The sequence below is a fragment of the Sorex araneus genome, chromosome 2 (assembly GCF_027595985.1).
Source record: "Sorex araneus isolate mSorAra2 chromosome 2, mSorAra2.pri, whole genome shotgun sequence".
NCBI classification, from domain to species: Eukaryota; Metazoa; Chordata; class Mammalia; order Eulipotyphla; family Soricidae; genus Sorex; species Sorex araneus.
In genome coordinates this window covers 251,653,719-251,679,335 of record NC_073303.1, presented here as the reverse complement: position 1 = coordinate 251,679,335, position 25,617 = coordinate 251,653,719, and the positions used below count along the sequence as shown (strand labels likewise).

Genomic DNA, 25,617 nt, shown 5'->3' with positions numbered 1-25,617 from the left:
GAGAGTGAAGTTATGTGTGGTCCCCAGGTTCCTCTCCCACGAAGCGGACTCAGAACAAGGCGGGGAGGGACTGGACTGGTTCTGGGGACCCAGTGGGCCTTGTGCTTCGACGTGGAGGTCTGGGAAGTTGCCAGCAGGCCCCGCTGCCACCGTGCATCGAAATCCTAGCAAGGAGAAGAACGCCCAGCATCCTGCAGTGTCCCCACAGACACGCTTCCTCCAATGCGTGCGACGTGCCAGTATTTCCCGGAGGTGCAGGGGGGATTCTCGTGGACGAGGCTGAGCTCTGCAGAGCATCTTAGAGGAGGCCTTGGCACAAACGATGGTGCCAGGAAGCAAGCACACAGTGGCCTGGGTCACACGGGACGAGACCTAGGCTAGCTCTGGGCACCGGTGGGACTGCCAGGTTACATACAGGGCAGTGACATTAAACCGCAGGCCCCAGACAATCTTGCAGCTGGTTCGGACTCCCGGGCGAAGGGGCCCCTTTCCCCAGGGCGGAAGCCATGACTCCTTCCTGTCTGTGTGCAACCAGGACCAGCCCCGATGAGATGCGTCTCCATCTCTGGCCCCGCGCCCTTCTGCATCCGGGGGCCAAGGAAGGCCTGCAGAAAGAGGACCTGGGCTTCTGGCTGAGAATGTCCCCAAAGGAGTCCTTAGCAGTTTTGGCTGCAGTCAGGGAGTTCCTTTGAGGGCAATGAAACAGAAGTTCACCATGTGCTTATTAGAGGTTACAACCTGCTAAAAAATGATGGGGCACATTACCCAGAAACATCTAGCTATTTCCGTTGCCAGCCACAAGCATATATGCTGAAAGGTCTGAGGTAGGAAACAATCCCCTCCCTTCTTCCCTCCAGTCCTCGCCTGGGCTCCCGGGAGGAGGAACTGCATCTCTCTTTTTTTTTTTTCTTGACCCGGGACAGGGACAGAAGTTGGGTGGGGTTTGCCCAAGCCTCCCTCCCCCCCCCAACCCCACCCCATTTTAACTCAATGAAGGAAAGGGGTATGGGGGGGGTGTGGGGAGGGAAGCCCACAGCCCAGAGCCAGCTCATCAGAGACCTTATTGTTGCTCAGGCAGTTCCTCGGGAGAGAAAAACGACTTTGGGGCGGGGGTGTGTGGGGGGGTTGAGGGCTCGACTCTGAGCAAATGTTAACATGCACCCTGACACGGCCCCCGTGACAGACCTCATTCATTGCGCCGTTCACGCGGCCCGCGGATTAATTACCCAGAGAGGTGAGCGGGGAGCGCAGTGCCCACAGCCTGCGGCCTCCAGCTGGCGGCAGAGCCTCGGGTGTAGTAGGGGCCGGGCCGTGGGGAGCAGCGGGGAGCAGGGCCAGGGCGCGGGTCCCGGGCCCCCTTGGGGACGCAGTGCGGGGGCGGGGGCCCACCTCGCATGCACGCTTGCCACCCCGCCTCCCTCCCTCCACCCCCCTCCCCGGGCCAAGAGGTGGGGCTACCTGGGCCATGCATCCTGCTTGCTTTTTTGTTTGTTTGTTTGTTTCCACTTTTTAGCTCCCAGACGCCCCAGATCCGCGGCCGGCCTAGCCCGGGAGGGGACAGAGCCAGCCGAGCCGCGGCGCCAGGAGCGCGTGCCCAGCGGACGCGGCGGCGTTGCTACCTGGGCCGGCGCCCCCTCCCCCCAGGGGCGCATCCTGGAGGACAGGAGAAGGGGGAGGGTCCCTTCTGCCACCCCACCCCCGCACCCCCCACCCACCCAGGGCGGGCAAGCGCCCAGCTCAGCCCCGCCGCAGCCTCAGCCTTAGCTCCGCTCGCCACTTTGCGAGCAACTTTGGCCGCATCCCCAGCGCCCACCCGGCGCGGGATGCTAATGAGGGAGCGCGGGGCCCCGCGCCGCCCGCCGGCGGGCCCGGCCGCGGCGATTGGCTGGGGCCCGGCGGAAGGATGACGTTATGCAAATGAGGGGGCGGGCCGGCGCGGCGCGGGCCCCGCCTCCTCCCTTTGGGGTTAGTGTGCCCGTGTTTAGCTCTGGGGAGAGTCAAACTGGATTCCATAGGGAAAGCCTGCAAATCACTTCTATTTTAGCAAGGAGAAAACAGAATCTCCTTCCAGCAGGGTCCACCCCTCTCTTTCTCTCCCTCTCCTCTCTCTCTCTCTTTCTCTCTCTGTCTTTCCCTCCCCCCCTTTCCTCTCTCCCTCTCTCCCCTTCCCCCCACCCCACTCTCCCTTTTCTGGTGTCTGTCTCCGGCAACCAGCGTCCTCCTCATCTGTACGCACAGAAAGGAAAAGAAACATCTCTGGTTGGGAGAGAAGGAGGAGAGGAAAAAAAAAAAAGGAGCGAGGAAAAAACTTGCCTGGTTGTGGAAAATGACACTTGAAGTAGCAAAGCCGGCAGCGCGAGTTCAGTCTATTGTTTCTTAAATTGCCATCAAGGCTTTTTTTTTTTTCTTCCTGCTTCTTCAAGTGAAGGGTACCTCTACAAAAGGAAACTCCAGCCCCTCCTGTCCACCGGCCTGTGATCATTACAAAAAAAAAAAGCAAAAAAAAAAAAAAAAAGCACCCAAACCAAAAATTAACCAACCAAACAACCCCCAACAGCCAAGCATACATCTCTATTTTTTTTTCAATTTTGGTCTTTTCGTTGGATTTTCCCTTTTTTTTTCTCTCTCTTTTTTTTTTTCCGGTTGACGCTCAGTTTTGAGCGAAGGTTTACATTTTTAAAAAAAAAATTTTTTTTTTTTTTTTTGCTTTGCAGTCCGCCTTGATCTTCTAGCGCGAGTTCATCGTCTCAAAAAGAAAAAAAAATCCTTTGGCTGGCGTTTTTCTTTCCTTTTTTTTCTTCCCCCCCCCATATTTTCAAGGGGGAGGAGATTTTCCGCAAGAAAAGGTTGTTTTCATGTTTGGGATTCAGGAAAGCATCCAACGGAGTGGAAGCAGCATGAAGGAAGAGCCGCTGGGCAGCGGCATGAACGCGGTGCGGACGTGGATGCAGGGCGCCGGGGTGCTGGACGCCAACACGGCGGCGCAGAGGTGGGTACCGCGCCGGGGACCGCGCCGGGGACCGCGCCGGGGAGCGGCCGGCCGCGGGGCCGAGGGCGGCGGCGGCAGCGGCGGGGCCGGGGCCGGGGCCGGGCCGCTCCGCGCCGCGCCGCGCCGCGCCGCTCGCCGCCCGGCTCCGCGCTCGGCGGCCGCGCTGCCGCGGTGGCCGGTGGCCGGGGAGCCCGAGCTGCCGGCTGGACTCCACGCCTGGCCGGCACTTCCCCGGCCTCGCCTGCGACTGTTTTCATTTTGTTTTAAGCCAGAAGAGGCGTCTCACCAGCATGATGTTGGCTGTCTCTGGATTTTTATGGGATTGCTCTTGCTTTTCTGGCCGCCCGAGTTATTATTTTTTTTCCCTTCTTTTCTCTTCTTTCCTCTCTTGCTTTCTCTGATGTTTCTCCTTCTTTCTCTCTTTTTCTTAGCTCTCTTCTTTTCTTTCTTCCCTCCATTTAGAACTTTTCTTCTCTGCACTCCCCTTCCTTCTCTCCCTTGTCTCTTTCCGCCTGCTTTCCCCCTTCTCCCCTTTCCCTTTTCTTTCTCGTTCTTTTCTTTTTCCTCTCCCCCTTCCCTCTCTTCTTTCTTTCCTTTGTCCTTTTCTTCATTCTTTCCTTTCTCTTCATCTTTCACTCTTCCCTCTTCCTACCCCCTCTGCGCTGCCTCTTGTCAGAATCTCCCCTAGCTGGAGAGATTCCCTTCCCTGTCTCTCTCCGTCTCTCGCTCGTGTTCAGCTTTTTCTCCCCGCACTTGGAGTGCAGCAACCCCTAACTCACAATTCGCTGTCTAAGCGTCCTCTCCGCAGGCCCTCTGAACCCCTCTCCCGCTCTCAGCTCCGCTGGAGGATGCTATTTGTGTGGTCTGGAGACAGTGCACTTGGAGGCTGACCGGGGAACTTTCTGGGGTGCCTTTCTGGGGACTGCTGGTCCCAAGTGAGAACCGACCTCCCCCACACCCACACACAGGCCACCATCTGGGCTTGGGGCGGTGGGGGACCTCACTGCCCTCCGGGCACTGTGGGCTCTGTGGAGCAGGCAGTCAGGAGAGAAAGAAGATGAGTAATTACATCATCCTTATCTCCTCCAGGCTGGGGACAAGTGTCCGCAATGCCTGTTCGCATCTCTGAGATCCCAGTCACGGGGGGCGGGGGGTGGTTGGTAGTGAGAGTGAGCTCGGTAACGGGTCTGGAAGTGAAAGTATGTGTAGTCTGCGTGTGCGCGGGGCATGTATGTGTCTGTGCCCGGGCGTGTTTGTATGTGCGTGCGCGCCCTTGTGGGCAGGTCAGCTTGTCAGTGACTGCCCCGTGCCCCCCCTGGCACCCCAAGCTTCCAGGACCCCTCGCCCGCCCGGCAGCGGCAGCCCTGGGCTGGCTGTAGAATTTCTGCACCGAGGGAGGCTTTCCGGGGACCAGTGAAACTTTGTCAGGACAGGTCTTTTAAAAACAGCAGCAACAACAAAACCCCCCTAGTCCTGCTTCCTAGAGCGACTGCTCTGACAGCTGTCGTACCCTCACATCCTTTCCCTGCACACGCTGTATTCCAAAGGGAGCCCCCCCTGGCCCCAAGAGTCTTCCCGGAGGTCAGGCACCCCAGCTGCAGCTGGCGAGCTGCATGAGAGCTGCTGAGGATGGCAGATGCCGAGTGGCCCAGCGTGTTCCAGGGGGCCCTTCCGCCTTCCCCCCTGAGCTGCCAGGGGCTGATTCCAGGGAGGGGGTGTCTGCTCCACACCCTCCGCATCGCAAGGGACAGGCTTTGTCCCGCTGCTAATGCGGGTTCACCCAGGCCAGCCACTTGACCTTCTTCCCCACACCCAAGCCCCAGGCCCTCGCCCAAGCGTGTTTGATTTGTGCAAAACCCAAACAAAACTTTCACACCTCCGGGGGACAAGTTGGGGATGGGCTTGTACCCTGCAGTCTGCAGAGACACCCCAGGTCTCTCTCACCCAGGGCTGGGTCATGGAGGGTGCTTGCTGGCTGTCTGGAGGACCCGGGAATGTAGATGTTGGCAGGTTTGCACGGTTTGTAAAAGGGGTGGCGAGGGGGCTGCGGAGGGCTGCGAGGGGGGACCCAGCCGTCTAACTCTGCATCTTTGGCCACAGCGGGGTGGGTCTGGCCCGGGCTCACTTTGAGAAGCAGCCGCCTTCCAATCTGCGGAAATCCAACTTCTTCCACTTCGTCCTGGCCCTCTACGACAGACAGGGCCAGCCCGTGGAGATCGAGAGGACAGCCTTTGTGGGGTTCGTGGAGAAGGAAAAAGTAAGTGGGCGCAGTGGCCTCGCTGTCCCTCTCCCCCCCCCCCCCCCGCACCCCTACCTTGGGCACTCGGGGAGCCCCCCGCGGCACGCTGCCCCGTGCAAATCATCCAACACATTCTTGCGGGCGCGGGTCCCCTTCCACCTCAAGCCACTTCCCGCCCTGGGCGAACCGGGGCTCCTCACCCACCTTCCTGCTCCCAGAATGTTCCCCATAGAGCCCCCAGGGCTAGAGAGAGGCAGGGGAGAGCCGGGCATGGCAGCCCAGGAAGCAGGGAGCCGGGGGAAGCCGGCCTGGCCCGCGCGACCTCGCGCCGTTCCGGCCCCGCGCTCCTCAGGCCTGGGATGCGTGATCGCTGCGTGCGTCCCACCGAATTTGGAGCCGTCAGGGCAGGGGGGTGGGCCCCAGAGGGATCGCGACGGTCCGCTAGTTCCGCTGCCCCCCGCCCGGGCCGCAGGGGTCCTGGCTGGGGGTGGGAGGGGGAAAGTTGTCTCCGAGGGGGTCCACTGGCTCACGCCCACCTCTCTCTCCCGCGGTTCTCCTGTCTCTGCGCCCCGCTGCCACCCAGGAAGCCAACAGCGAAAAGACCAACAACGGGATCCACTACCGGCTCCAGCTGCTCTACAGCAATGGTGAGTGTGTGTCCGTCGGGGGGCGCCGGGGCCCGGGGACCCGGGGCTGCGGGTGCGGGTCGGCGACGTCCCGGGCGGGCTCGGGCTCGTGGCCACCTACCGGGACCCGGGCGTGCACCACCCCCTACCCCGCTTCTGCTCCTGTTTCGCCCGAGGAGGTTCCTCCGGGGAGTAGCCCGAGGGCAGCGGGGTGCCCCCCAACCCCTGCACACCTGGAGCCAGGTGTGGCCCTGCAGCCTTGGGCATCCCCCGCCCCCACCCCCAGCCCTCACCCTTCCGAGGGTCTGGCAGGGACTAGGAAGTCCAGTCCCCGGACCCTCGGGCCGGAGCGATCTCAGCTTGGAGGGCGCCCGCACCGCGCGCCCGGGAGGTCTGGAGGACCCGTGGCCAGGTGGGGGTCCCGCCCGGGCCCAGGTGGCCGCTGATGGGGGCACCCCGCAGAGCGCTCGACCTTGGCCGGCCACCCTTCTTTGGTTGCCGGGAGCCAAGGGGGCTCCTGCTTCCAGCCTCCCATCCCGCCGCGGAGCCCCGGCGCATCTCCGCTCCGAGGTCCCGGCCCGGTTCTTCTCGGCGGAACCCCCCATGCCGGGGCACCTCCGTCGGGTCCTGGCGCTGACGCCCCCGTCTCCTCGCTCCCCTCCGCAGGCATCAGGACAGAGCAGGATTTTTACGTGCGCCTTATTGACTCCATGACAAAACAAGTAAGTTTCGCGCGTTTCCGCGCGCGGGGGGCGGGGGTGGGGTGGTGGTGACTCTGGGGCAGCGACACTGGGAGCGGGAGGGGTTTGGTGGGTGTCTGGAAGCAGGTCCCTCCCGCCCCCAGGTTCCAGCATCAGGGCTGGGGCTCGAACTGGCCCAGCCGCCTGGGCTGATGGAGAGCGCGCCCGGGGCGCAGCCTTTGGGCGGTCGCGTGGGGACCTGGGCTCGACGGCTGCATCCCAGGGATGCTCGGCCCGGTAGTAGCGAGTTGGGGAGCATCCCTGGGGTTTGAACTTCCCCTGACCCTGCCGGGGAGCCCCAGGGGGGGGGCCCACTAGGTGCCCGGAGGGAGCTGGTGCCGCACAGGCTGAAGCCCTGAAACCCAAACCGTCGAGCCTCCCCCCCACCCCACCCGCCCACCTCCACGGGGAGGCAGGAGCCCGCGTTGCCGAGCTTCCGAGCAGGGCTGAGCGCGAGCGCGTGGACCGGCCAGCCGGTGCGCCCCTTAGATTGCTCCCGGTCAAAGGAGGGGCGTTGGCGGCGGCCGTGCTGTGAGTGTGGAGGGAGCGACAAAGGTTGGAGGAGATTTTGCAAAAAAAAAAAAGCAACAACAAAAACACACAAACCCCTCCAGCTTTTGCCTGCACCCTTGGCCAGGGGCCCGGCAGCGTGAGTGAGCGAGTGGTCTTAAAGGTACACAGACGGCGCTTTCCGCTCCCGCCACGCGGGTGTCCAGCAGAATGCAGGAAGGCTTGAGTTATGGTTGAAAAGAGGCAGGAACCCAGTCAGAGAGAGAGAGAGAGAGAGAGAGAGAGAGAGAGAGAGAGAGAGAGAGAGAGAGGCCTGGCGTTCTCAGGAGCTTGCTTTCTCGGCTTCCCTCTTCCTCCTGCTTTTATTTTATTTATTTTTATTTGAAGAAAAAGTTTAGTTTTGGAATATATATGTAGCTGCTTTAGGTAGTTGGAGGGTTTAGTAATGGGGGGGTGGGGTCGGGGAAAAAGACAGGGCTTTAGTGGGTGGACAAGAGAAATTAGAACAAAGGGAAAGGTTTTCCGAGGTGTTCCAACCACCAGTTCAGGAGAGGGGCAGAAAATGTACTTGCTTGCTGGTGATTTTCAAATGTCCCCTTTGGGATAAAGGGGCTTGCATTTCTTGGACACTGGCTTGAAAGAGTTCAAATTAGAGTGTTTAGCATATCTTAAAAAATGGTTTTTATATAAGATAAACATTGTTTTCAGGTGACTTGAATATCGAATGCACGTTAATAAGCTACTGGGAGTTTTAAAAATCTGCCACTTAGAACCCATATAACAACAGCTAATTTAGGTTATTACTCTTATATTTCATTGTGAACCAAGTAGGCTATGAGCATGAAATTAATTTACTTAATCATAAATAATTTTTTAAAATATATTTGAAATTATTTGTCTAAAATACTTGACTTTCTTAAAGATTGAGTTTTGTTGATTTTTTTTTTAGTGTTAATCCACATTTGTACTTTTAGTCTTGGCTTTCCTAACTAGTATTGATTATTACATAGGTTTATTCCCTTTCATTTGAGCACATTGCATTTTGTTATTTTTTTTCCCCTACTAAGCACTAAACCCTGATTTCAGTAACTTTTTTTTTTCTCGGATAATATCAAAACAAAAAAAAAACGCCTTCAGTGGAATTTTGTTTTAAAAAATTGTCTTTGATACCCTAGATTTCCTTTCCTGCCATTCTCATCAGTGGATGAAAAATGATGGGAGGAGTTGACATATGAACTCTAATACATATTCCATGTGAATTTGTTAAAATTTACTTTTTCAAGTGAATTTAAACATCCCCAGAAGGCTGTATATAGAGGCTGTCTACTTATGCCACATGAGTCACTTAAATATTAGACTATGGACAACACTATGAAATGAACACCCGTCAGGACAGCAAAATTAGGAGCTGTTGGAAATGATTCATTTCCCTTCGAACTTTTATATTAGCCCTTTAAACAAGAAGTGCCACTGAGAACTACTCTTCTTCCCATTAGGCAAGGAGCTGATTTCATCTATTCTGTTACAGTGGAAGAAGAATCTTGATTTTGTGTGTCTGTAAAGCAAACACATCAAATGCCACTTTAGCAACCAGGTCACAGAGCTTAAGGAAAGCTACAGCTTAAGGCATCTAGGGGCTGCTTTGGCCGTATATTCTATCAGTTGAAGGGTCACTGTAAAGAGAAGGGGTTTGTTTTTAATAATAGCAGGTATGAAAAAGTCACTTGCCATAATCTGACATTTCACTGAAAGTTAAAACTATAGATGCATATTGTCATATATTTTGCCGGGGAGTGACCTGCAAAAGGGTTCAAGAATGATCTGAGCTTCATGCAAAGAGGCCACGAAAATCGGATTTCTTGAGCCATACCTGTTTGCTTTGATAATAATTGTCTGATGCCTGGGTCGCTTTCACTTTGAAAGGCGGTCTCCACTCGGTGCTGTTTTTTGTTGGTTGATTAAGAGTTGAGAAAGTGGATTAGCCTCATGCGTACAGTTATTAAAAAAAAAAACAACCTCAAGTCTTCAAAAATCAGATCACTCGGAAGCAGTATAACTTTCCCTTAGCTGTGAGATAATTATTTATATTTTAGCCTTCAAGTTTAAAATAGTCTGTTCTCATTTAGGTTGGAATCATGATAATTAAATATCAAGTTCAATTAAAAAATGTCTTAAATTTCTGATTTTCGTTAAGTATACAGTCACCCCCCGCCCCCACCGCTCCAACTGAAAGCAAGGCTTGGCCAAAAACTGACTGATTAGATAGTTCTCCCCCCCACCCCCCACCCCTGTGAACTACTTTCTCCTAGTCTTGGGATTTTGAGATTTCGCGTGCAGAATGGAATCACTTCAGCTGTGTGAAGAGTGCTAATAACATCATAAATCCAAAAGGCACGCTCAGCCTGCAAGCTGCTCGGGCCTCCTAATGTAACAGCGTTTACATCTGAGCTGTGATGTCATGTGTCTGATTCACAAGTTGGGGTTAAAACTTCCAGGGACTCTTTGGGAAGGAAGCCCCCAGACTGACTGGGCACTGTTTTCATAAACTCTTTCTGATCTTCAGTGGAATTCATGACACTGAGATCAAACAGAAATGTGCTCAATCAACCAAGATGTCTTGGTATGACACAGTATTTCACACCTTTCCCAAGCGTCTCAGGACACTATTTTGGGTAATGACACTTAAATTTGGACTCTAGCAGGCAAGAGGAAGTTTGGCTAATGGTGAAGGTTTAAGGGTTCCAGCAAGCTTCCTTCTCCCTCTTGCTTCTTTGAGAAAACAGAAAGGATGCCACGATGAAAAAAAAATAAATAAATAAAATTGACCCCCAACTAGAAAAGAAGAGACTTGCTTTTGGGAAGGGATGTTGAAAACCAAGTTTAGCTGGACTAAAAATAGGTTGTTTTGTGTCTTGGCTGTTTTTGGTATCCTATTAGTGAACAGGCGAAAGGGCCTGTCGAATCCCAAGTCTGTTCGGAGACTGTATCTACTGCAGGAGCTGAAAAAAAAAAACAAACCAAGTTGGTGCAAGGGGCAGTCTGAGGTTTTGTATGCCTCATTGCAGAATTTCAATGTTTCAGATATGAAAGCATTTTATGATTGATTCAGTGAGTTAATTTGAAATAGCTTTAAATAGTTTTTAAAAAATCCTTGAATTTACTTCCCTTACTACCAACTAGCTTAACATAATTTTTTTTTTCGCAATTCTGAGAATCCCAATTCTGTAAAGTTAGCAAAAAGCAAAATGTCCTACGCCACCAAAGAAAGCAATTTATGGTGGCTTTTTTTTTTAAAGGGGGAAATGGCAGCCACCGTATCCTTTTATATAAACATTTGAATGTAGATATGGTGAAGAATCTCTGAAAGGTCCCCATCATGATGGTGGGATAGGAGGCGTGGGTCCAGGGTCCGAGAATAAGAAAGGTTCTTGTATTTCTCTCCCAGCTACTCTTCTTTGTAAATTTCTTTGGTTCTTCCGGGTCCTGTATGATATTGACAAGGCCAGAGCTTTCCCCCCTATTGATTGTGCCATGATACACTACCAGAGCCATGTAGATTTGATTAACAACCTTTCAGTCTGTGGCTCTTCATTGGGAGCTAAACACATTTTTTTGAGTAGAGCCGTGGGTTCCAAAGAAATCTGCTAGGCCAACAGAGAGAGGTTCTTTCATAGATTTGGGGGAAACAAACAAACAAAAAAGCAAGGGCAGGCCACTTTCGGGTCAGGAGCCAGATTTCAACGGCTCTCTCTCTCTCTCTCTCTCTCTCTCTCTCTCTCTCTCTCTCTCTCTCTCTCCCCCCACCCCGCGGGTCACATGTTAAAAATGCAGGTGATTTAAATTTCCTTGCCCATAGAGGAATGAAGAAGTTTGGAATTTTTATGCATGATCAGGACCTGTGTTTGGGAAAATGTAAACTCATCACAGTGGAAAATGTGTTGTTTGGAGTCTGGGGGTGAAAACAAAGCTGATGGTTTTGGAGAGATTGCCGGAGCCAGATGGCGTAGTGCTTCCCCAGTCTGGCGGTCCAACTGCTCCCTCCTGGATAATATACAGCCATTTGTTCGGGGATATTTACGCTAGAGCTGTTTCGATGTGAATATTTGAACAGCATTAAAAAAAAAAAAGAACATATTAGGAGCGATGCATTTGTTGAAATATCTGACGACACGGGGCCGTCCCTGCTCTTGAGTCTTTGCTGGAGTTGTTGCGAGAAGGCAATCGTGTTTGGATATTGGCGAACTGTTTATCTAGTTGTTGAGTAAGAATGACTTTGTGGTAGTGAGTAATTAAAATCTGTAAGTGCTTGGACTCGAGATCATGGAAATAATGGTTGCCCCTACTTCAAAGTTCTGTGAGGCGAGGTGAATCGAACGAGTACATGGAAAGTGCTCAGAATAGTGACGGACACATAATAGGTGCTTAATAAACGAGCTGACTTTTATTATTACTATTATTATTATTATTATTGTTATTGTCTCTTTGGGTTGACGAAGTCAGTCGTCTCTGCTAATAGAGATGTAAATGTAGTTGTGAGAGGAGCAGAATGCCTTTTATTACTTCTAGAAAGAGAAATATAATATGGGGTTGTTAGAATGATTCCGTTTTTATCTTGGTCTTTGAATAATAGAGTGGGTTTTATTTCTTTGAAACATAAAGGATGCTTTCTAAAGCGGACTGCTTTGTGTATACATTCTCTTTTTTCTTCGGGACCGTGATGTAACTAAACAGCATACTGGATCTGATACTCCTTTGCCACTTTCCTAATTCTCTTCTGAAATGGGTCTGCTTTGTTGCTGAGCTGAAATCACATCTTTGTAATTCGTTCACCGGTAGCCAAGCTGCTAATTGAAGCAAAATAATTTATGAAATGTCCTATTTATAGTATTTTCTTTGGCACAGGCTAAGTCTTTTTTTTTTTTCTTTTTTTGCCTGGGGGGTGTTGAGGGGTTGGATCTCACACCTGGTGGTGCTCAGGCCTTACTCCTTGCTCTGTACTCAGGATTCACTCCTCAAGGTGGCTCTGGTACCATATGGGGTCCTGGGGATCAAACCTGGGCAGCCCCAAGCAAGAAAAGTGCTTTCCCTGAGTACTCTCTTAGCCCTGTGCAGGTTAATTATTAAATAGGGTTTTTTTTTTTCCCTCTTGGCAATGTCTAGCATCATATAAACTAGTATTTTTTTTAAAAAAATGTTTGGCTCATACTTTCTTCTTTTTTTTTTTAAAGTGGAGTGTGGTAGAACTTGGTGATTGTATGTGATGGTTAATATTGCACATGTGGATGGTGTAGGTATTGGTACTTTTAAAAATGATTAGTTTCAGTTCTTGGTAATTTACTGTCAAACACTTGTTTTGTCAGTCTGCATTTAGATGACACTTCAGTTTGGAGGTGTTTTATACATTCATAAACTTATTCTTTAAGGTATTAAATTGGGTTTGGCATTTTTTTCTTGAATGTGGATAAAAAAGAGTAACAAATGTTTTAAAGGTTACTGTTGTGATTTAAATAGAACGTGAAGAATTTTTCTTCTTTCCTTCTTTCTTTCCATCTTTCCTTCCTCCCTTTCTTCTACCCATCTATCTCATCTCATCTTCCTTTTTTCTTTTCCTCTCCTTTCCTCCTTCCTTTTCTTCAAATAATGATAATCAACTCTTTAATTAACACATTCACTCCACTGTTTGGCTGCAAACTTAAATTTGAGAAAAAAAAGGAAGAAAGAAAATGTCCTAATGAAAACATTTTGTTCTTAAAATCCTTTTGGATTTTTGATGAATCAAAGTCGGAAACATTCTCCTCGCCTTGCCCATTTTATTTTGGCCTGGAACACAAAGAGTTAAAACTATTAGAAACGTCAACAAAGAACAGCCATGCTGGTTCTCTCCGTTTCCCCTGAAGTCCTATTGAAGTGGGAGCCTGGTGTGTGTTCACCAGTACTTGACTATTTTTTTTTTTTTGGCGTGACTGTGTGGTCTTTACTCATAATAAGTTTCAATGAACTTTTAAGGCCCGTAATATTTGCCCGAAACATCCCTGAAAGCAGGATGAGCCTGCCCGTTCCAAAAGATGCTTTCTGCAATAGTAGCCACTGAGGTCAGCTTTCCGTGTTGATTCCTTTCTCAAGTGGTTACAGGTTCATTCTCAACCAGGCATGTGAGATGAAAGGTATTTTATCCTTTACCAGTTCCACATCCCACACTGTCACAGAAGGCTTGGAGAGTGTTAACCTTTCCCACTTTTCCCTTTTTTGTTGTTAATTAAAAAAAAAAAGTCTTGAAAGACCCCTCAATCTGAACGTTAATAGGGCATTCAAATAATTGTGATATTCTATTTCTGTTTATTAGAGAAGGCAATTAAGAGGAGGGAGTCTACTCTTTCAGAAAAATAAATCTGCTCCAAATATGTCAAGTTTGGACAACTCGTTTATCAGTTCCATCAGCTTTCTAAAGTTGAGATGAAGTTAGCGCTGTTTATTCTTTCACTCCTCTTCCTGTGTGCGCATTGCTGCCACCTTAAGGGATTTATTTGCCACTGGCAGGATTAATGTAAACATCGTTTTCTACTTGATTTTCTATTTTTTGTTTCTTAGGTTACAACCTCAACTTACTTTGCCCACCATCAATTCATGTATTCAAAATAGTTTATTTTATCAGCTTTCTCTCCCCCTCCCGGCTGGCCCAGGGCCGGGCCTCCTCTCCTTATTCCCGATAAACACATTGATTTATTTAAAACGCTGCTGTCTTTGTCGCCCTTCCAGGGGGACTCCCTCCACCCAGTGAGCAGACGCATGATTTACCGGGCAGGAGGCAAATAAGCCCTCTTCTTGGTATTCCATTGTCTGGGCCCTCAACCAGCTGTCTATGAAAATGGTTTCACTTAAAATAGTCAACGCTGCTTATATGTTTCTGCCATCTCCCAGCTGATGCGGCCTCAATGAGCTTTATTCATGCCCCACACAGGCCCGCATTGAAGCAGGAAGGAGAGCAGCAACTTCTCCTTAAGTTAGTGGCAGAGAGGATCCCTGTCCTTTTTCGGCTGCCAGTGTGGGGTTGGCTGGCAGGGCCCTGAGCGCAGAGGGCAGAGTGAGCGGGGAGGGAGAGCTGGAGGCATTCTGAGACGCTCTTCTGGCCCGCCCTCCGCGTGAGAGACATTCGGAGGAGGAGAGACTTATCGGATTTTCTTAGATTGCTTCTCATCAGAATGCTGATTTCTTGGCCTGTGCGTTTGGTGATGAGAGAGAGACAGAGAGATATTGGGGGGAGAGAGACAGAGAGAGAGAGACAGACAGACAAACACAGAGAGATAGAGAGATAGAGAGAGACCTTTACAGTTTAGGGGCTAGAAGGTGGCTCTGGCATTAACCAAGCATCCCCTGTACATTGTGCTAATGTGCTACTCACCCACCACCCTGAGTCCCCCACCACCAACCCCCCCATACGCCAATTTCTCTATTTCCCAGATTTTGCCTCTGGCCCATGGGAGAAGGGTAGGGCTCCCTGCTTTCCTTACTTTGATTTCTGGTATCCCAGAAGCAGCCCTTCTTTTCCTGCATTTCGGCGCCCGAGAAACAAACAGTGTTCTGTTGAGACCCCCAGAAGCCCCCCTCCCCACCCCCCCCACCCCCCAGCCATCAGTATCCCTCGCGTCCCTCCCTAACCGATGCGATCACACCAGACTCGGGCTCTCATTGGTCTGTGCTTGATTTCCAGGAAGATTCTCTGTTTTGACTCTGTCGCCAGAAGCCAGGCGTCAGTTTGGCACCTGGGAAAGGGCTGCATTACAGACGGAAGGCTCCGGGCCTGCCACAAATGATGTCCAGCCTCCAGAGATAAAAACCCAGGCTTCCCTGGAGTCCGGGGAGAGGCTGCTGTTGGCGCAGGGCAGGGAGCCTGTTGGCATTCTGGCTTCTAGCTGTCTTGAATCGGCTATCACTCAGTTGCAGTAAAAATGTTATCAGTCATCATCTAGAAAGGATCACGAGAGGGTTATAAATTGATAAAATTGATTACTCCTTTCTTCCCCTCTCCCCTCCCCAAATGAAACAATCCCCAAACTTTATTTATTTATTTTTTGCAGGAGGGCAAGGCTCACTAACGTTTTTGAATTATTTAGCAAGTTATTTGCATTTGTTTAGCTTGACAATACACTAAAATTGAAACAGGTTATCAAGGCAATAAGAGAGCATATAAAGCATGTGGCAATAATAGGACTTTGCAGAAATGTGTGATTAGAATTTTTCCAGCCCTGCGTATGAGATCTAATCAGGAATTTTATTAGTTACTCCTTCCTTCCTTCCTTCCTTCCTTCCTTCCTTCCTTCCTTCCTTCCTTCCTTCCTTCCTTCCTTCCTTCCTTCCTTCCTTCCTTCCTTCCTTCCTTCTTTCTTTTTTCTTCCTTCCTTCTTCTTTCTGCCTTTTTTCAAATCTTCCTTCCTTTCTTCTTTTCCCCTCCCTCCTCCCTTTCCTTCAAATAATGATGATTACGTCTACTTTTGGTTGCAAACATTTTTTTTAATATTTACATATGCTACATATAACAACAAAATGTCCTAATGAAAACATTTTGTTCCTAAATCTATCTACAGGGTTTCTTTGGGGTTTCAGCAGCAGTTGCAGTAAATAAAGTAGGCAGATATAATTTGGGGGTTTTCAGTGTGGTTTCACTGTACTTCATGCACTTTCTGGAGTAAATCAACTTCCTGGCTACTGGCGCAGGTCTTTTAAAAACGTGCTCCAGCGAGTGGCTGGGGCTCGGAGCAGGAAAGGACAGTTGGACCATCTTGATTCTGACCCCAGAAGGTAGTTTTGAATCACAGAAGGCCAAGGAGGGACTTGACCACGTGCGAACCCGGCTGATGCTGGCGGGTATATAAGCAGATGCTCCCTAGCACAGTGCTCTCGAGTTTGCCTTGAAGTTGCAAAACTATTCTGCGTGCTAGATGAAAGCTAGGCCTTCTGTGTGGGGTGTTCTGCCCCCTCCCCCCAAATTGCCCAACCTTAGTCTCAGCCTGAAGTAACCTCAGACAAAGCCAAACTGGGGATGTTCTCCAAGAGAGATCAGTCCTGTTCCTCAACAATGCAGTGTCCTAAAAACCAGAAAATCCAGGCGTGCTCTGCATTCTAGGAGAAAGGATACTGTGGGCAGAGATTGTATTGGCTTTTCTTCGGCTCGAAAGAACATTATTGGATAATTGGTGAATCTCATTGAGATCTGTAGATCAGATTATTGTATTGTATCTGTTAATTTTCCGACTCAGTTAATTGGACTGTGGTTATGTGGGAGAATTCTGGCTTTTAAAGAAAGAGGGCTGAAATATTTGGGGCATGTCTGCAATTCACTAATAAATGGTTTGGAGAAAAATAGGGAGCGAGAAAAGAATGATGCAAACTAAGCAAAATGTAAACATTTGAAGAATCTGGGTGATTCTCTGGAATATCTTGGAATTATTTGGGTATGGATGCAACTTTCCTATGTCTAAAACGACTTGAAACTAAAACATTAAAAATACAGTATTGTCATAAGGACAAAAATAAAAAAGGTTTTGATGGGCCCATTATAGAAAACTAGATTCTCGGTATGCAAGTGCTTTTGATCGTTGTTTAATTTGTTAAACAAAGACTGTTAGAACCAACTGCAAGTGAGTCACAGAAACATTTGTATGTATTAACTCAGGCGAGTGTTTGATTAATTTGAGTAATTTTGACACCAAGAAGTTGAGGGTGATTGGATGTGTGAAAATCATTTTATTTATAATTTGAAGCAGTGTTATATTAGGATTACGCAATGATACAGTGTTAAATTAGTTAAAATGTATCCCAGCATACAGCACTGGATACTTAGACCTGTGAGTGAGTTCTTGTATCAATCCATAGATGTTGCACACCACCTGGGTCCAGGGGAGCCTGCCTAGGGGGGGTAGCCTGAAGTTATTTGCACCCACATTCTTTTTTTTTTTTTGGTTTTTGGGTCACACCCGGCGATGCACAGGCGTTACTCCTGGTTCTTCACTCAGGAATTACCCTTGGCGGTGCTCAGGGGACCATATGGGATGCTGGGAATCGAACCCGGGTCGGCCGCGTGCAAGGCAAACGCCCTACCCGCTGTGCTATCGTGCCAGCCCCTGCACCCACATTCTTAAAAGTGTCTTGACAGCTTGATGGTTAAGTGCTCTGGGTCATTTTGGAACTCAGGTGTCATTTTTCTTAGGCTGGGGGGGCTCCGGGAGCCTGAGGGTTTGCTGTTTGGGGTCTTTGTGTTCACTCAGAGAAAGGAGTTTGGTCTCCGGTTGTTGCATTCTCTTCAAGAAGCTACAGTTGTTGCATGGAGGCACTCTGCCTGCCTTCAGCTCCCGAGCACTGGAGACAGGGCTGGAAGTAGTAAAACAAGGCAGCCAATACCAGTCACTGATAAACCTACTTGCGTCTGGGAACGGAGCGCAGTGCATGCACCCACCACCCACTCTGTGTGAGATCCTGGTTTCCATCTCCAGCACTTCCCCTCACCACAACACCCCCCCTCCCCTCCCGCCACCCCCATTCCAAACACACACACACAGACACCCAACGTGCATTCTTTGCTGTGTTCTAAACCAATAGTATCAGAATCTATCTGCCGAGCCGTTCGGCTTTTCCCCTCCCCGTTCCTTCGGCTTCTTTCTATTCTGAGTGCCAAACGCTGCAGTTGACAGCGGGTGGCATCCCCCCTTCCACTTACTCAGAATCTGGGTGGCTCTAGAACAACGCGGAACCTTGAGGCCTGGGGCTGCCCAGAGCTCCCGGGGGTTGCGGCCATGGCAAAGTTGTCTGGGCTCTGCTCCTGAGCGCCAACCTGAGTTCCAACCCTGCCTTTGTTTGCAGGCCATAGTGTATGAAGGCCAAGACAAGAATCCTGAAATGTGCCGGGTCCTGCTCACGCACGAGATCATGTGCAGGTAAGACGCGCCCTTTTTTTTTTTTTTTTTTTTAAACGAATGAGCAAAGAGGGGATGCATTTGTTTCTCAGATCTGAGTAAACGCTGATCTTGTGTGTGTGTGTGTGTGTGTGTGTGTGTGTGTGTGTGTGTGTGTCTGTAGGGGGGTGTGTGTGCACATTTATTTGCTTCTATGGAGTAATCTGGAGAAGAATGGTTAGCTATCTATATTTGGCTGTAAACTGCCAGAGACCACTTGGTCCCAATTATTATTGAGATTTCACCCCAGTTTTCCATTTTTTTTTGAGCCCAGGCAGGTCTCTGGGCTTCTTCCTTCCCATCAAATTCAATGCTCTGCGCTCCTTGCAGGGTTAATATGCGGCACCTAGCTGCGTCGTTAGTAAACTGAGCGAGTCTTGGATTCATGTCAGTGGAAGCTTCTGTTGGGAGCAGACCGGAAGGTTATAGTTTGCCCTTTTTTTTTTTCCGGTTTTTATTTGGGGCCCACGGGCCACTGCCAGTGATTCTCATCCAGCCGTGGTTTGAACTGCTAGCTCAAAGAGCTGAGGGAAGCCTGGAGCCTGGGCCTTGGGGTGCTGGGAATTACCTGAGCCAGCTGTCGGTGCTGGGGGCCCTGGGTCTACACCCCGCGGTGCTCACGGATCTCCCGAGCTGCATTCTGTGATGTTGGGAACTGGTGGGTGTGTGTGGGGGGCACACCATATGGTGCTTGGGATTGGTTACATGCAAGGTACACGGCTCAACCCTGGTGCTAGCTCTCTAGTCCTGCAAGGGCCCTCTGGAACCCGTCACCCACCTGGAAATAGGACCAGATTTACACAGACATAATTCCACCTGAAATTGCTGGCTCCCCCCACATTTATTTGATTGCGTTATTTTGTTTCCCTGCTATAACTCTGACAGTGTAGCAGTGGTTAGCCTTGCTTGGTCACGGGAAGGTGAGTGAAGATGTCTCTAAAAGGTCTAAGCGTTTAGATCTCCCACCACTAAGGGTCTTCAAGTTTGCCCAAGAAATGGTTTAGGGCAGAGGCAGCAAGTCCGTTGCAGCCTGCACCTGGGAAGGCAGCCTGTCCCCCCCAGCAGATTAGACTCCTAACCTGACACCGGCCCTTTGCTCCTGCTCCGCTCGCTCTGAGTAATTGGATAAAGCCGGGAGGACGCCATCTCATCAGAGAGAGAGACTCTGCTAATTGCTTTGTTGGCCATGCATGCTCTCCCTGGCACAGGCGTGGGGGTGGGGGGATTCCCGATGCTTTCCCACAAGCCCATGCAGGCCGTTAGCTGCGGCCTTGCCTGGGGTGTCTTCTCCTAGGAAAACTGGCAGTGCGGCAAAAAATAAAGCATTTTAAAACTCTACAGGTGGAAATAAAACGCCGAAGGGTTCAGAGCATTCCCTTAGCAAAATCCCAAAGAGGAGTTTCTTCAGCGCGAAAACTATGGAATGCATCTAGAAGCGTACGCTTTTCCTGTTTTTTTTTTTTTTAAATGCATCTCATATATTATTCTAAGATATACAGGAGTTTCACAAGTTTTCACTTCAGTGATTTGTAAAACTTGTTAATTATTCCAAAAGCAGGTTGCTTTTCTTTAATTTTTAAGACGGTTAGCAGCGCCCTGAATGTCACGGATTTCTAAAGAAAAATAGTCTCCGGCAGGAATCAGTGTTAGACTTGGTACAACCGTTCTACAATTAAGACTGAACTGCATTTTTGTGGAACTAAATGAGTAAAATCATTTTCAAAAGCATGAAAAAAACCGACCTCATTTGTGGTATGCTTTTCCCCACCGTCTTCTCTCTTTTAACCGCCCACAATTAGCATGTCATTAGAATGGATTTGCCATGTTCTAGTACATGCGATTCTGGTGAAATAGGAGACAGGCAAGATGATGGATCTCATTCAGCAGGCCCACTCATATCGATACATCATAGATTTACATCTCCTATGTATACATGTCCGGACTGTGCTGCAAACACTTCCATTCTTGACATCCTTCAACATAGATTACGCTTTTCACACGCAAGCAACCCTCTATGAATGCAGTTTCTATTTTCTGGTTCTTAAAATTCATCAGTCAAAGTATTTTATGATGCTGGTCGGTGTGCTTTATCGCTGATGCTCTTTCTGTTGTTCAGAAGCATAAAACTAGCAAAAAATAAAATGCCCCAGCCACTGAGAGCAAACGCTGATTTTTGTAGTTCATGGCTAAGAGGGGAAAGCCATATTCAAAATGTCATTTTGCTAATATGACAGATTCTAGTCCCCCCACCCCGGCCTATAGCGTGGATGGGGTGCTGTTTGTTTACTGGGCCTAGTGACCCTATTACCCAAACCTGTCATCTATTGTGTGGCTAACAGTCTTTTAAATTGCAAATCTGATGCTCTTTAGGGGGCTTAGGGAAAAAAAAAATCTCACTTTCCAGGCCATCCTATTTCTCTTGATTTCTTGCCTGTTGTAAGTGGAAGTTGGGATGTGCTGAATTTGCACCAGGGGTGCAAATGTGGGCTCAATTATAAGCATAAAATTAGAGTCTGTTCACCATTAATCAGCCTGGCTAATTGCTATGCACCACCATTAGCCATATGGTGTGAAAGACAGCTTGCTCTCCCCAAGATGAAATTTCTTCATTGCAGACATGAAATAGTGAGGCCCCTGGATTTGAAAATAGCTTGTTTTAGATATTTAATTTCTAAACAACTTTCCGCAGTGCTTTCTATCAGGGCTAACGGCACAATAAAACTTTGTGTTTATGTCACGAAAGCTGTGTATTTATAGTACACGGGAGCGGTGGCGAAGAGAGACAGAATTCACTCTTGACAGGAAAGGACTTGGGATGATTCTGTTTTGTTGCAGGCACAAGGAAAAGGAAAAGGAAAAAGAAACCAAATGAACCCTACCAGGACTGGGGTTTCAGGTGGCTGGGAATATTCCATCTGTCTTGGCAGGTTGTGAGGGTCGCCCCCTAACCTGAGCTGCCTGGAGAACCACTTGGCTTGTCACTTTCGAATGTTTGATGCTCTTTGAGTTCTCTGAGATAAAAACTTTGTTTATTTGATTTTTGGGGGCCACACCCTGCTGTGCTCAGGACTCCTGGTTCTGAACTCTAGGATCACCCCTGGCCAGACCCCGGGGATCGATCATAAGGGGTGTCAGGACTGAACTCAGGTAGCCCCCTTTTCCATGGCACTCTGGGGCAGTTTCTGCAGCATGGGTAAACTGGAATCCATCAGCGTTCAGTTTTGCGAATACCTGGCACGTGGGTTCTTAAGCTGCCATCCGCTGGTGGCATTTGAAAGCAGGACTCTGTCACCAGGTCTGATGACACGGGCACGCGGACACCCATGTTTGGATGGGAAGGGACCGTGGGAATGAGCGGGGTGGACAGGCCAGCTCAGGACCAGCTCGGGAGGGTGCTCCCTGTGGAGGAAAGCCCCCTTCTCTTTCCTCGTCCATGCTTGGGTCACCTGACCTTCTGGGAGGCTGGCGTGTCCTTAGCAGCCTTCCATCCTGGGTTTCATCGTCCAAACTCTTTTTTCTGACCCTTGGCCTGGGTGGGATGCCCTCACACCGCACTCCTGCTTCACCCTGTGCTCTGTGGGCATCACACAGCCTGGGGGCGGGTGGGCAGCTCACTGCTTGGGGGAGTTATCAGGGAGCTTGGGTCCTGCCTTCTTCTCCTTCCTCCCCCCTTCCCCTCCCCCCATCATCCTGCCATTGAAGTGCCCTTCTTAGGGGATGGTCATTCATGGCCATTTTTTTTTGCTTTTTGGGTCACACCCGGCAATGCACAGGGGTCACTCTTGGCTCATGCACTCAGGAAATACTCCTGGCGGTGCTCGGGGGACCATATGGGATGCTGGGATTCGAACCCGGGTCGGCCGCATGCAAGGCAAATGCCCTACCCACTGTGCTATTGCTCCAGCCCCCATGAATGACCCTTCTGGTGGGGATGGAGGGTGCCAGTTCCCGAGGGCTGAGCAGGCCGGCCTGGTGGCCGGGTGGGCGGGGTTGTGGCTGGGACTGGAGGGGTCGGGGGCGGAGCAGCAGAGCAGCAGAGGGACTGGAGAAAGTGTGTGGGTCTGTTCGCTGGCTGTCCTGACCGAGTTCCCTGGGGAGCCATCTGCAGGGGTTTGCTGGGAGGGACATCTGTGGTTCTGGGGGTGAGAGATCACCAACTCGGAGGTCAGAGGTCGGATGTGAAGGTGCAATTGAATCTCTGGGCGTGGGAGGGATTGGCAGGGTGGAGGAAGGAGAAGGTCCAGGGGGCTTCTTAGGGATCCGCTGCATTGGCAAGGCCGGATGTCCGTGAGAGAAGGGAGTCCTGGGCACCCTGGCTGAGCAGGGCAGTACCACGGCTGAGCCCCTGACATGGGAAGCCTCAAAAGGGACCCAGGTAGTGGCTCAGAGGGCTGGAGTGCATGTGTGTGGAAGACTTGGGGTCCACGCCGGCACCCCGCTGCCTGGTCCTCTCTGCACCGCTGGGAGCCACCCGCCCAGCGCCGGCCCCAAACCCACCCACTCACCAACCACTGAGCCAAATGTGGCTACGGGAGCTTTGAGGGTATAGAGACCAGCTGTGCAGAGATGATGGGGCAAGGTTTATTTTATTTTCGGACGGGGCAAGTTCGTCATGTTTGTAAACAGACGGGGGGGGGGGGACTCTAACTGTGCAGGCAAGGGTTACAAGTGTCAGCCCCCGGGGTCTGAGCGATAGCACAGCGTTTGCCTTGCCGGCAGTGGCAGACCCCGGTTCGATCCCAGGCATCCCTATGAACTCCCCCAGCATGCCAGGAGTGATTCCTGTGCACAGAGCCAGGAGTAACTCCTGAGCACCTCTGGGTGTGGCTCCAAAACCAAATTAAATAGATAAATAAATAAAAGTGGCATTCCTGGTCTGTGGAGGAGCACCGGGAGGCTGGAGGTGCAGCGGCAGGGTTGCGGGGGCCCGGGAGGGGGGCAGGTAGGTAGGAATTGGCTAGGGAGGGCCAGAGGAGTCTGTGCTTACTCTCTGTGCATGAGACCCCTCAGACCCCTCTGCAAGCAGCACGTTTCCGAGTAAACCTTCCGAGATGCCGTACAGCGGGCAAACAGCGGGCATTTGTTCCTAGGGCCATAGTTTTGCACAGTCTGCACCCCAAGCACAGAACCCAGCCGCACGCAGAGAGCCGCTGGCGGGCGTGCGCAGTTGTGCCCATGGGGCTCACACCTGTGCACCTCCAGTCGCACGAGCCGCCACGCGCCTGTGCGAAGCGGGGCTGTGCAGGAAGGGGGCGGAGCCATACCGGAAAGGGGCGGGGTCACTATGGGAGGGGCGGGGCTGTAAATAAAGAGGCGTGGTCACGTAAAAGGGGCGGAACCGCGTTGGGAGGGACGAGGCTGTGCAGAAAGGGACAGAGCCAGGCGGGAAGGGGAGGGTCATATAGGAAGGGGTCCGGGGGTTGCATATTAAAGGCGGGGCCACGGGGAAGAGGTGGGGCCGCATGGGGAGGGGCGGGGCTGTGTAGAAAGGGGCGGGGCCATACGAAAAGGGTGGAGTCAAGCGGGAAGGGGCAGGGCTGCACGTGAAAGGGTGGGGCTATGGGGAAGGGGCCAGACCCAGTGGGGAGGGACGGGGCTGCTCGTGAGGGGGCGGGGCTGTGTGGAGGGGGCGGGGCCACCCAAAAAGGGGCGGGGCCGCACAGCCTCCTGTGCGGCTCCAGGTGCGTGGGATGGGATCTGCTCTAGGAGCTGCTTGTCTTGTGCTTCTTGGCACGTGGCGCATGTTCGTCTCGGGTGGTAACTTCTCTGGATCTCTCCCCTGCAGCGGAAACCAGGTACTTGCAGTGGTCTTTGGCGAAAAATAAGGGGCTCACGGGGACTTTTCCAAAGGCCGGGGCTGACCCGAACCTCCCTCTCGCAGCCTCTGTGACTAAGTAGACAACTGTTGTCTGCGACTTTTTTTTTTTTTTTGGTTTTGTGTTGGAGCCACACCCAGAGGTGCTCAGGGGTTCCTCTCAGGGGCTCCCTCGTGGCTCTGCGCTCGGGGTTCACTCCTGGCAGAGGCTCGGGGGATCTTATTGGATGCCAGGGGTGGAACCCGGATCAGCCGCGTGCCAGGCAAGTGCCCCCAACCCCGCTGTCCTTTCCCTCCTGCCCCAGAGGATGCGTTTCTTCAGGTTTTGCAGCCTCAGCTTTCTGGAAGCTGTTATGTGTCCCATGAAGAGGGTCCGCGGGTTCCAGTCCTAGGAACTAGTTGTCACCCTGACTGTCAGAGCTGTGCTTTAGCCCACCTGAGCGAGACAGGCCAGCCATGCTGGGTCCCCTGGCATGGAGAGGGTCCCGTGTGGAGATTGGTCCAGGAGGGACTACAGTGGGGGTCTTCAGTGGATATAGCGGGTGTCTGCTCCAGTGATTGGCTGCCTGTCACATGATTCCATACTCGAAAGGAATTGACAAAGCAAAAACACAAAACAGAACAGAACAAAAACCAACCAGCCCCTCCGGTCTGCACCCGTGTACCCCACGCCTCTCTGCTTTGGGGAGCAGGTGCCAGGTCTGGGTCTGGTACAGTGCCTGCCACACCCAGCAGGGACTTACAAAGCCTCATTTCAATGGATGAGGCTCCCTAGGTACCCAGTAACGAGGACGTAATTATCATGGTGCTTTCTTTCATCAGCCCGGTCACTTTGCCCTTGAAGGGTATTTGCATCTGCTCTTCCTGGGCCTGATGTGTTCACTGTATCCTCTTCCGCCTTCCGCCCAGGGCACTAACGCACTGTCAGCTCCTCTTTCTGGGTAAGGCCCGTCTTGTGTCTGGTGCAGGCTGGGCTCCCTTTTCTCGACCCTTCTCACACAGGAAGAAAAGATAGATTTGTGATGCAGGAGAAAAGAGGGAAGTACTCTTGGACCAGACAGGCTGCCATGAGTTAGGACTACCCATCCTTGCTTGTCTTGGTTCTTGGGGGGTCACCTATATGGACCTGCCTTCTCCCTGGACAGTCACTTCTAGGTCTCTCCGATGTGACAGCTCTGGGATTGGACTTGGGGCCCCGCTGTTGCTCTACTGCCGATCTCCACCCCCGGCCAGCCTTTTGGGTGTTTTCCTGGGGAGATGCCTCCAGGCACCACCCAGAGCAGACGTTTCCAAGCCTTCTGATCTTCCCTGCGGGCCACGCCTTAGAGTTTCTGTAGGTTCATTCAAAACGCCCTCTCACGGTAGCCTGCTCCCCTCTGGCGTCTGTCCTGGCAGCAGAGAGGAGATTCTAACCATCCCACATCCTGTCCCCGTGGTGTTTCTCTTCCGGTCAGAAAAGGATCACAAGTACCTGTAGAATAGGGCGTGGGGAGTGTGGGCAAGAAAGCTGAGTGGGACAAGATGCTAGGGAAGGGGGCCGGAGCGATAGCACAGTGAGGAGGGCGTTTGCCTTGCACACTCGGCCCACCCGGGTTTGGTCCCCAATATTCCATAGGGTCCCCTGAGCATCGCGAGGAATAATTCCTGAGCACAGAGCCAGGAGTCACCCTTGAGCATCGCTGGGTGTGACCCAAAAAGAAAAAGGATGCTTGGGAGCCCGTCCGAGGCTCTGGCTGTGCAGACATTTGCATC

At 51.2% G+C, this 25,617-nt stretch overlaps 1 protein-coding gene across 4 annotated transcripts in view; it reads left to right on the top strand.

Annotated features, from left to right (window-relative positions):
- Window positions 1–1,996: 1,996 nt before the first annotated feature.
- Window positions 1,997–25,617, top strand: part of EBF1 (EBF transcription factor 1) — a 396,016-nt gene continuing 372,395 nt past the window's right edge. For all 4 annotated transcript variants that reach the window (XM_055129018.1, XM_055129017.1, XM_055129016.1 and 1 more), the window contains exons 1-5: window positions 1,997–2,989; window positions 5,090–5,246; window positions 5,812–5,875; window positions 6,521–6,576; window positions 17,959–18,032. In XM_055129018.1, coding sequence (XP_054984993.1) covers window positions 2,856–2,989; window positions 5,090–5,246; window positions 5,812–5,875; window positions 6,521–6,576; window positions 17,959–18,032 — 485 coding nt within the window. In that variant the 5' untranslated portion in view covers window positions 1,997–2,855. The remainder of the gene's footprint in view (window positions 2,990–5,089; window positions 5,247–5,811; window positions 5,876–6,520; window positions 6,577–17,958; window positions 18,033–25,617) is intronic.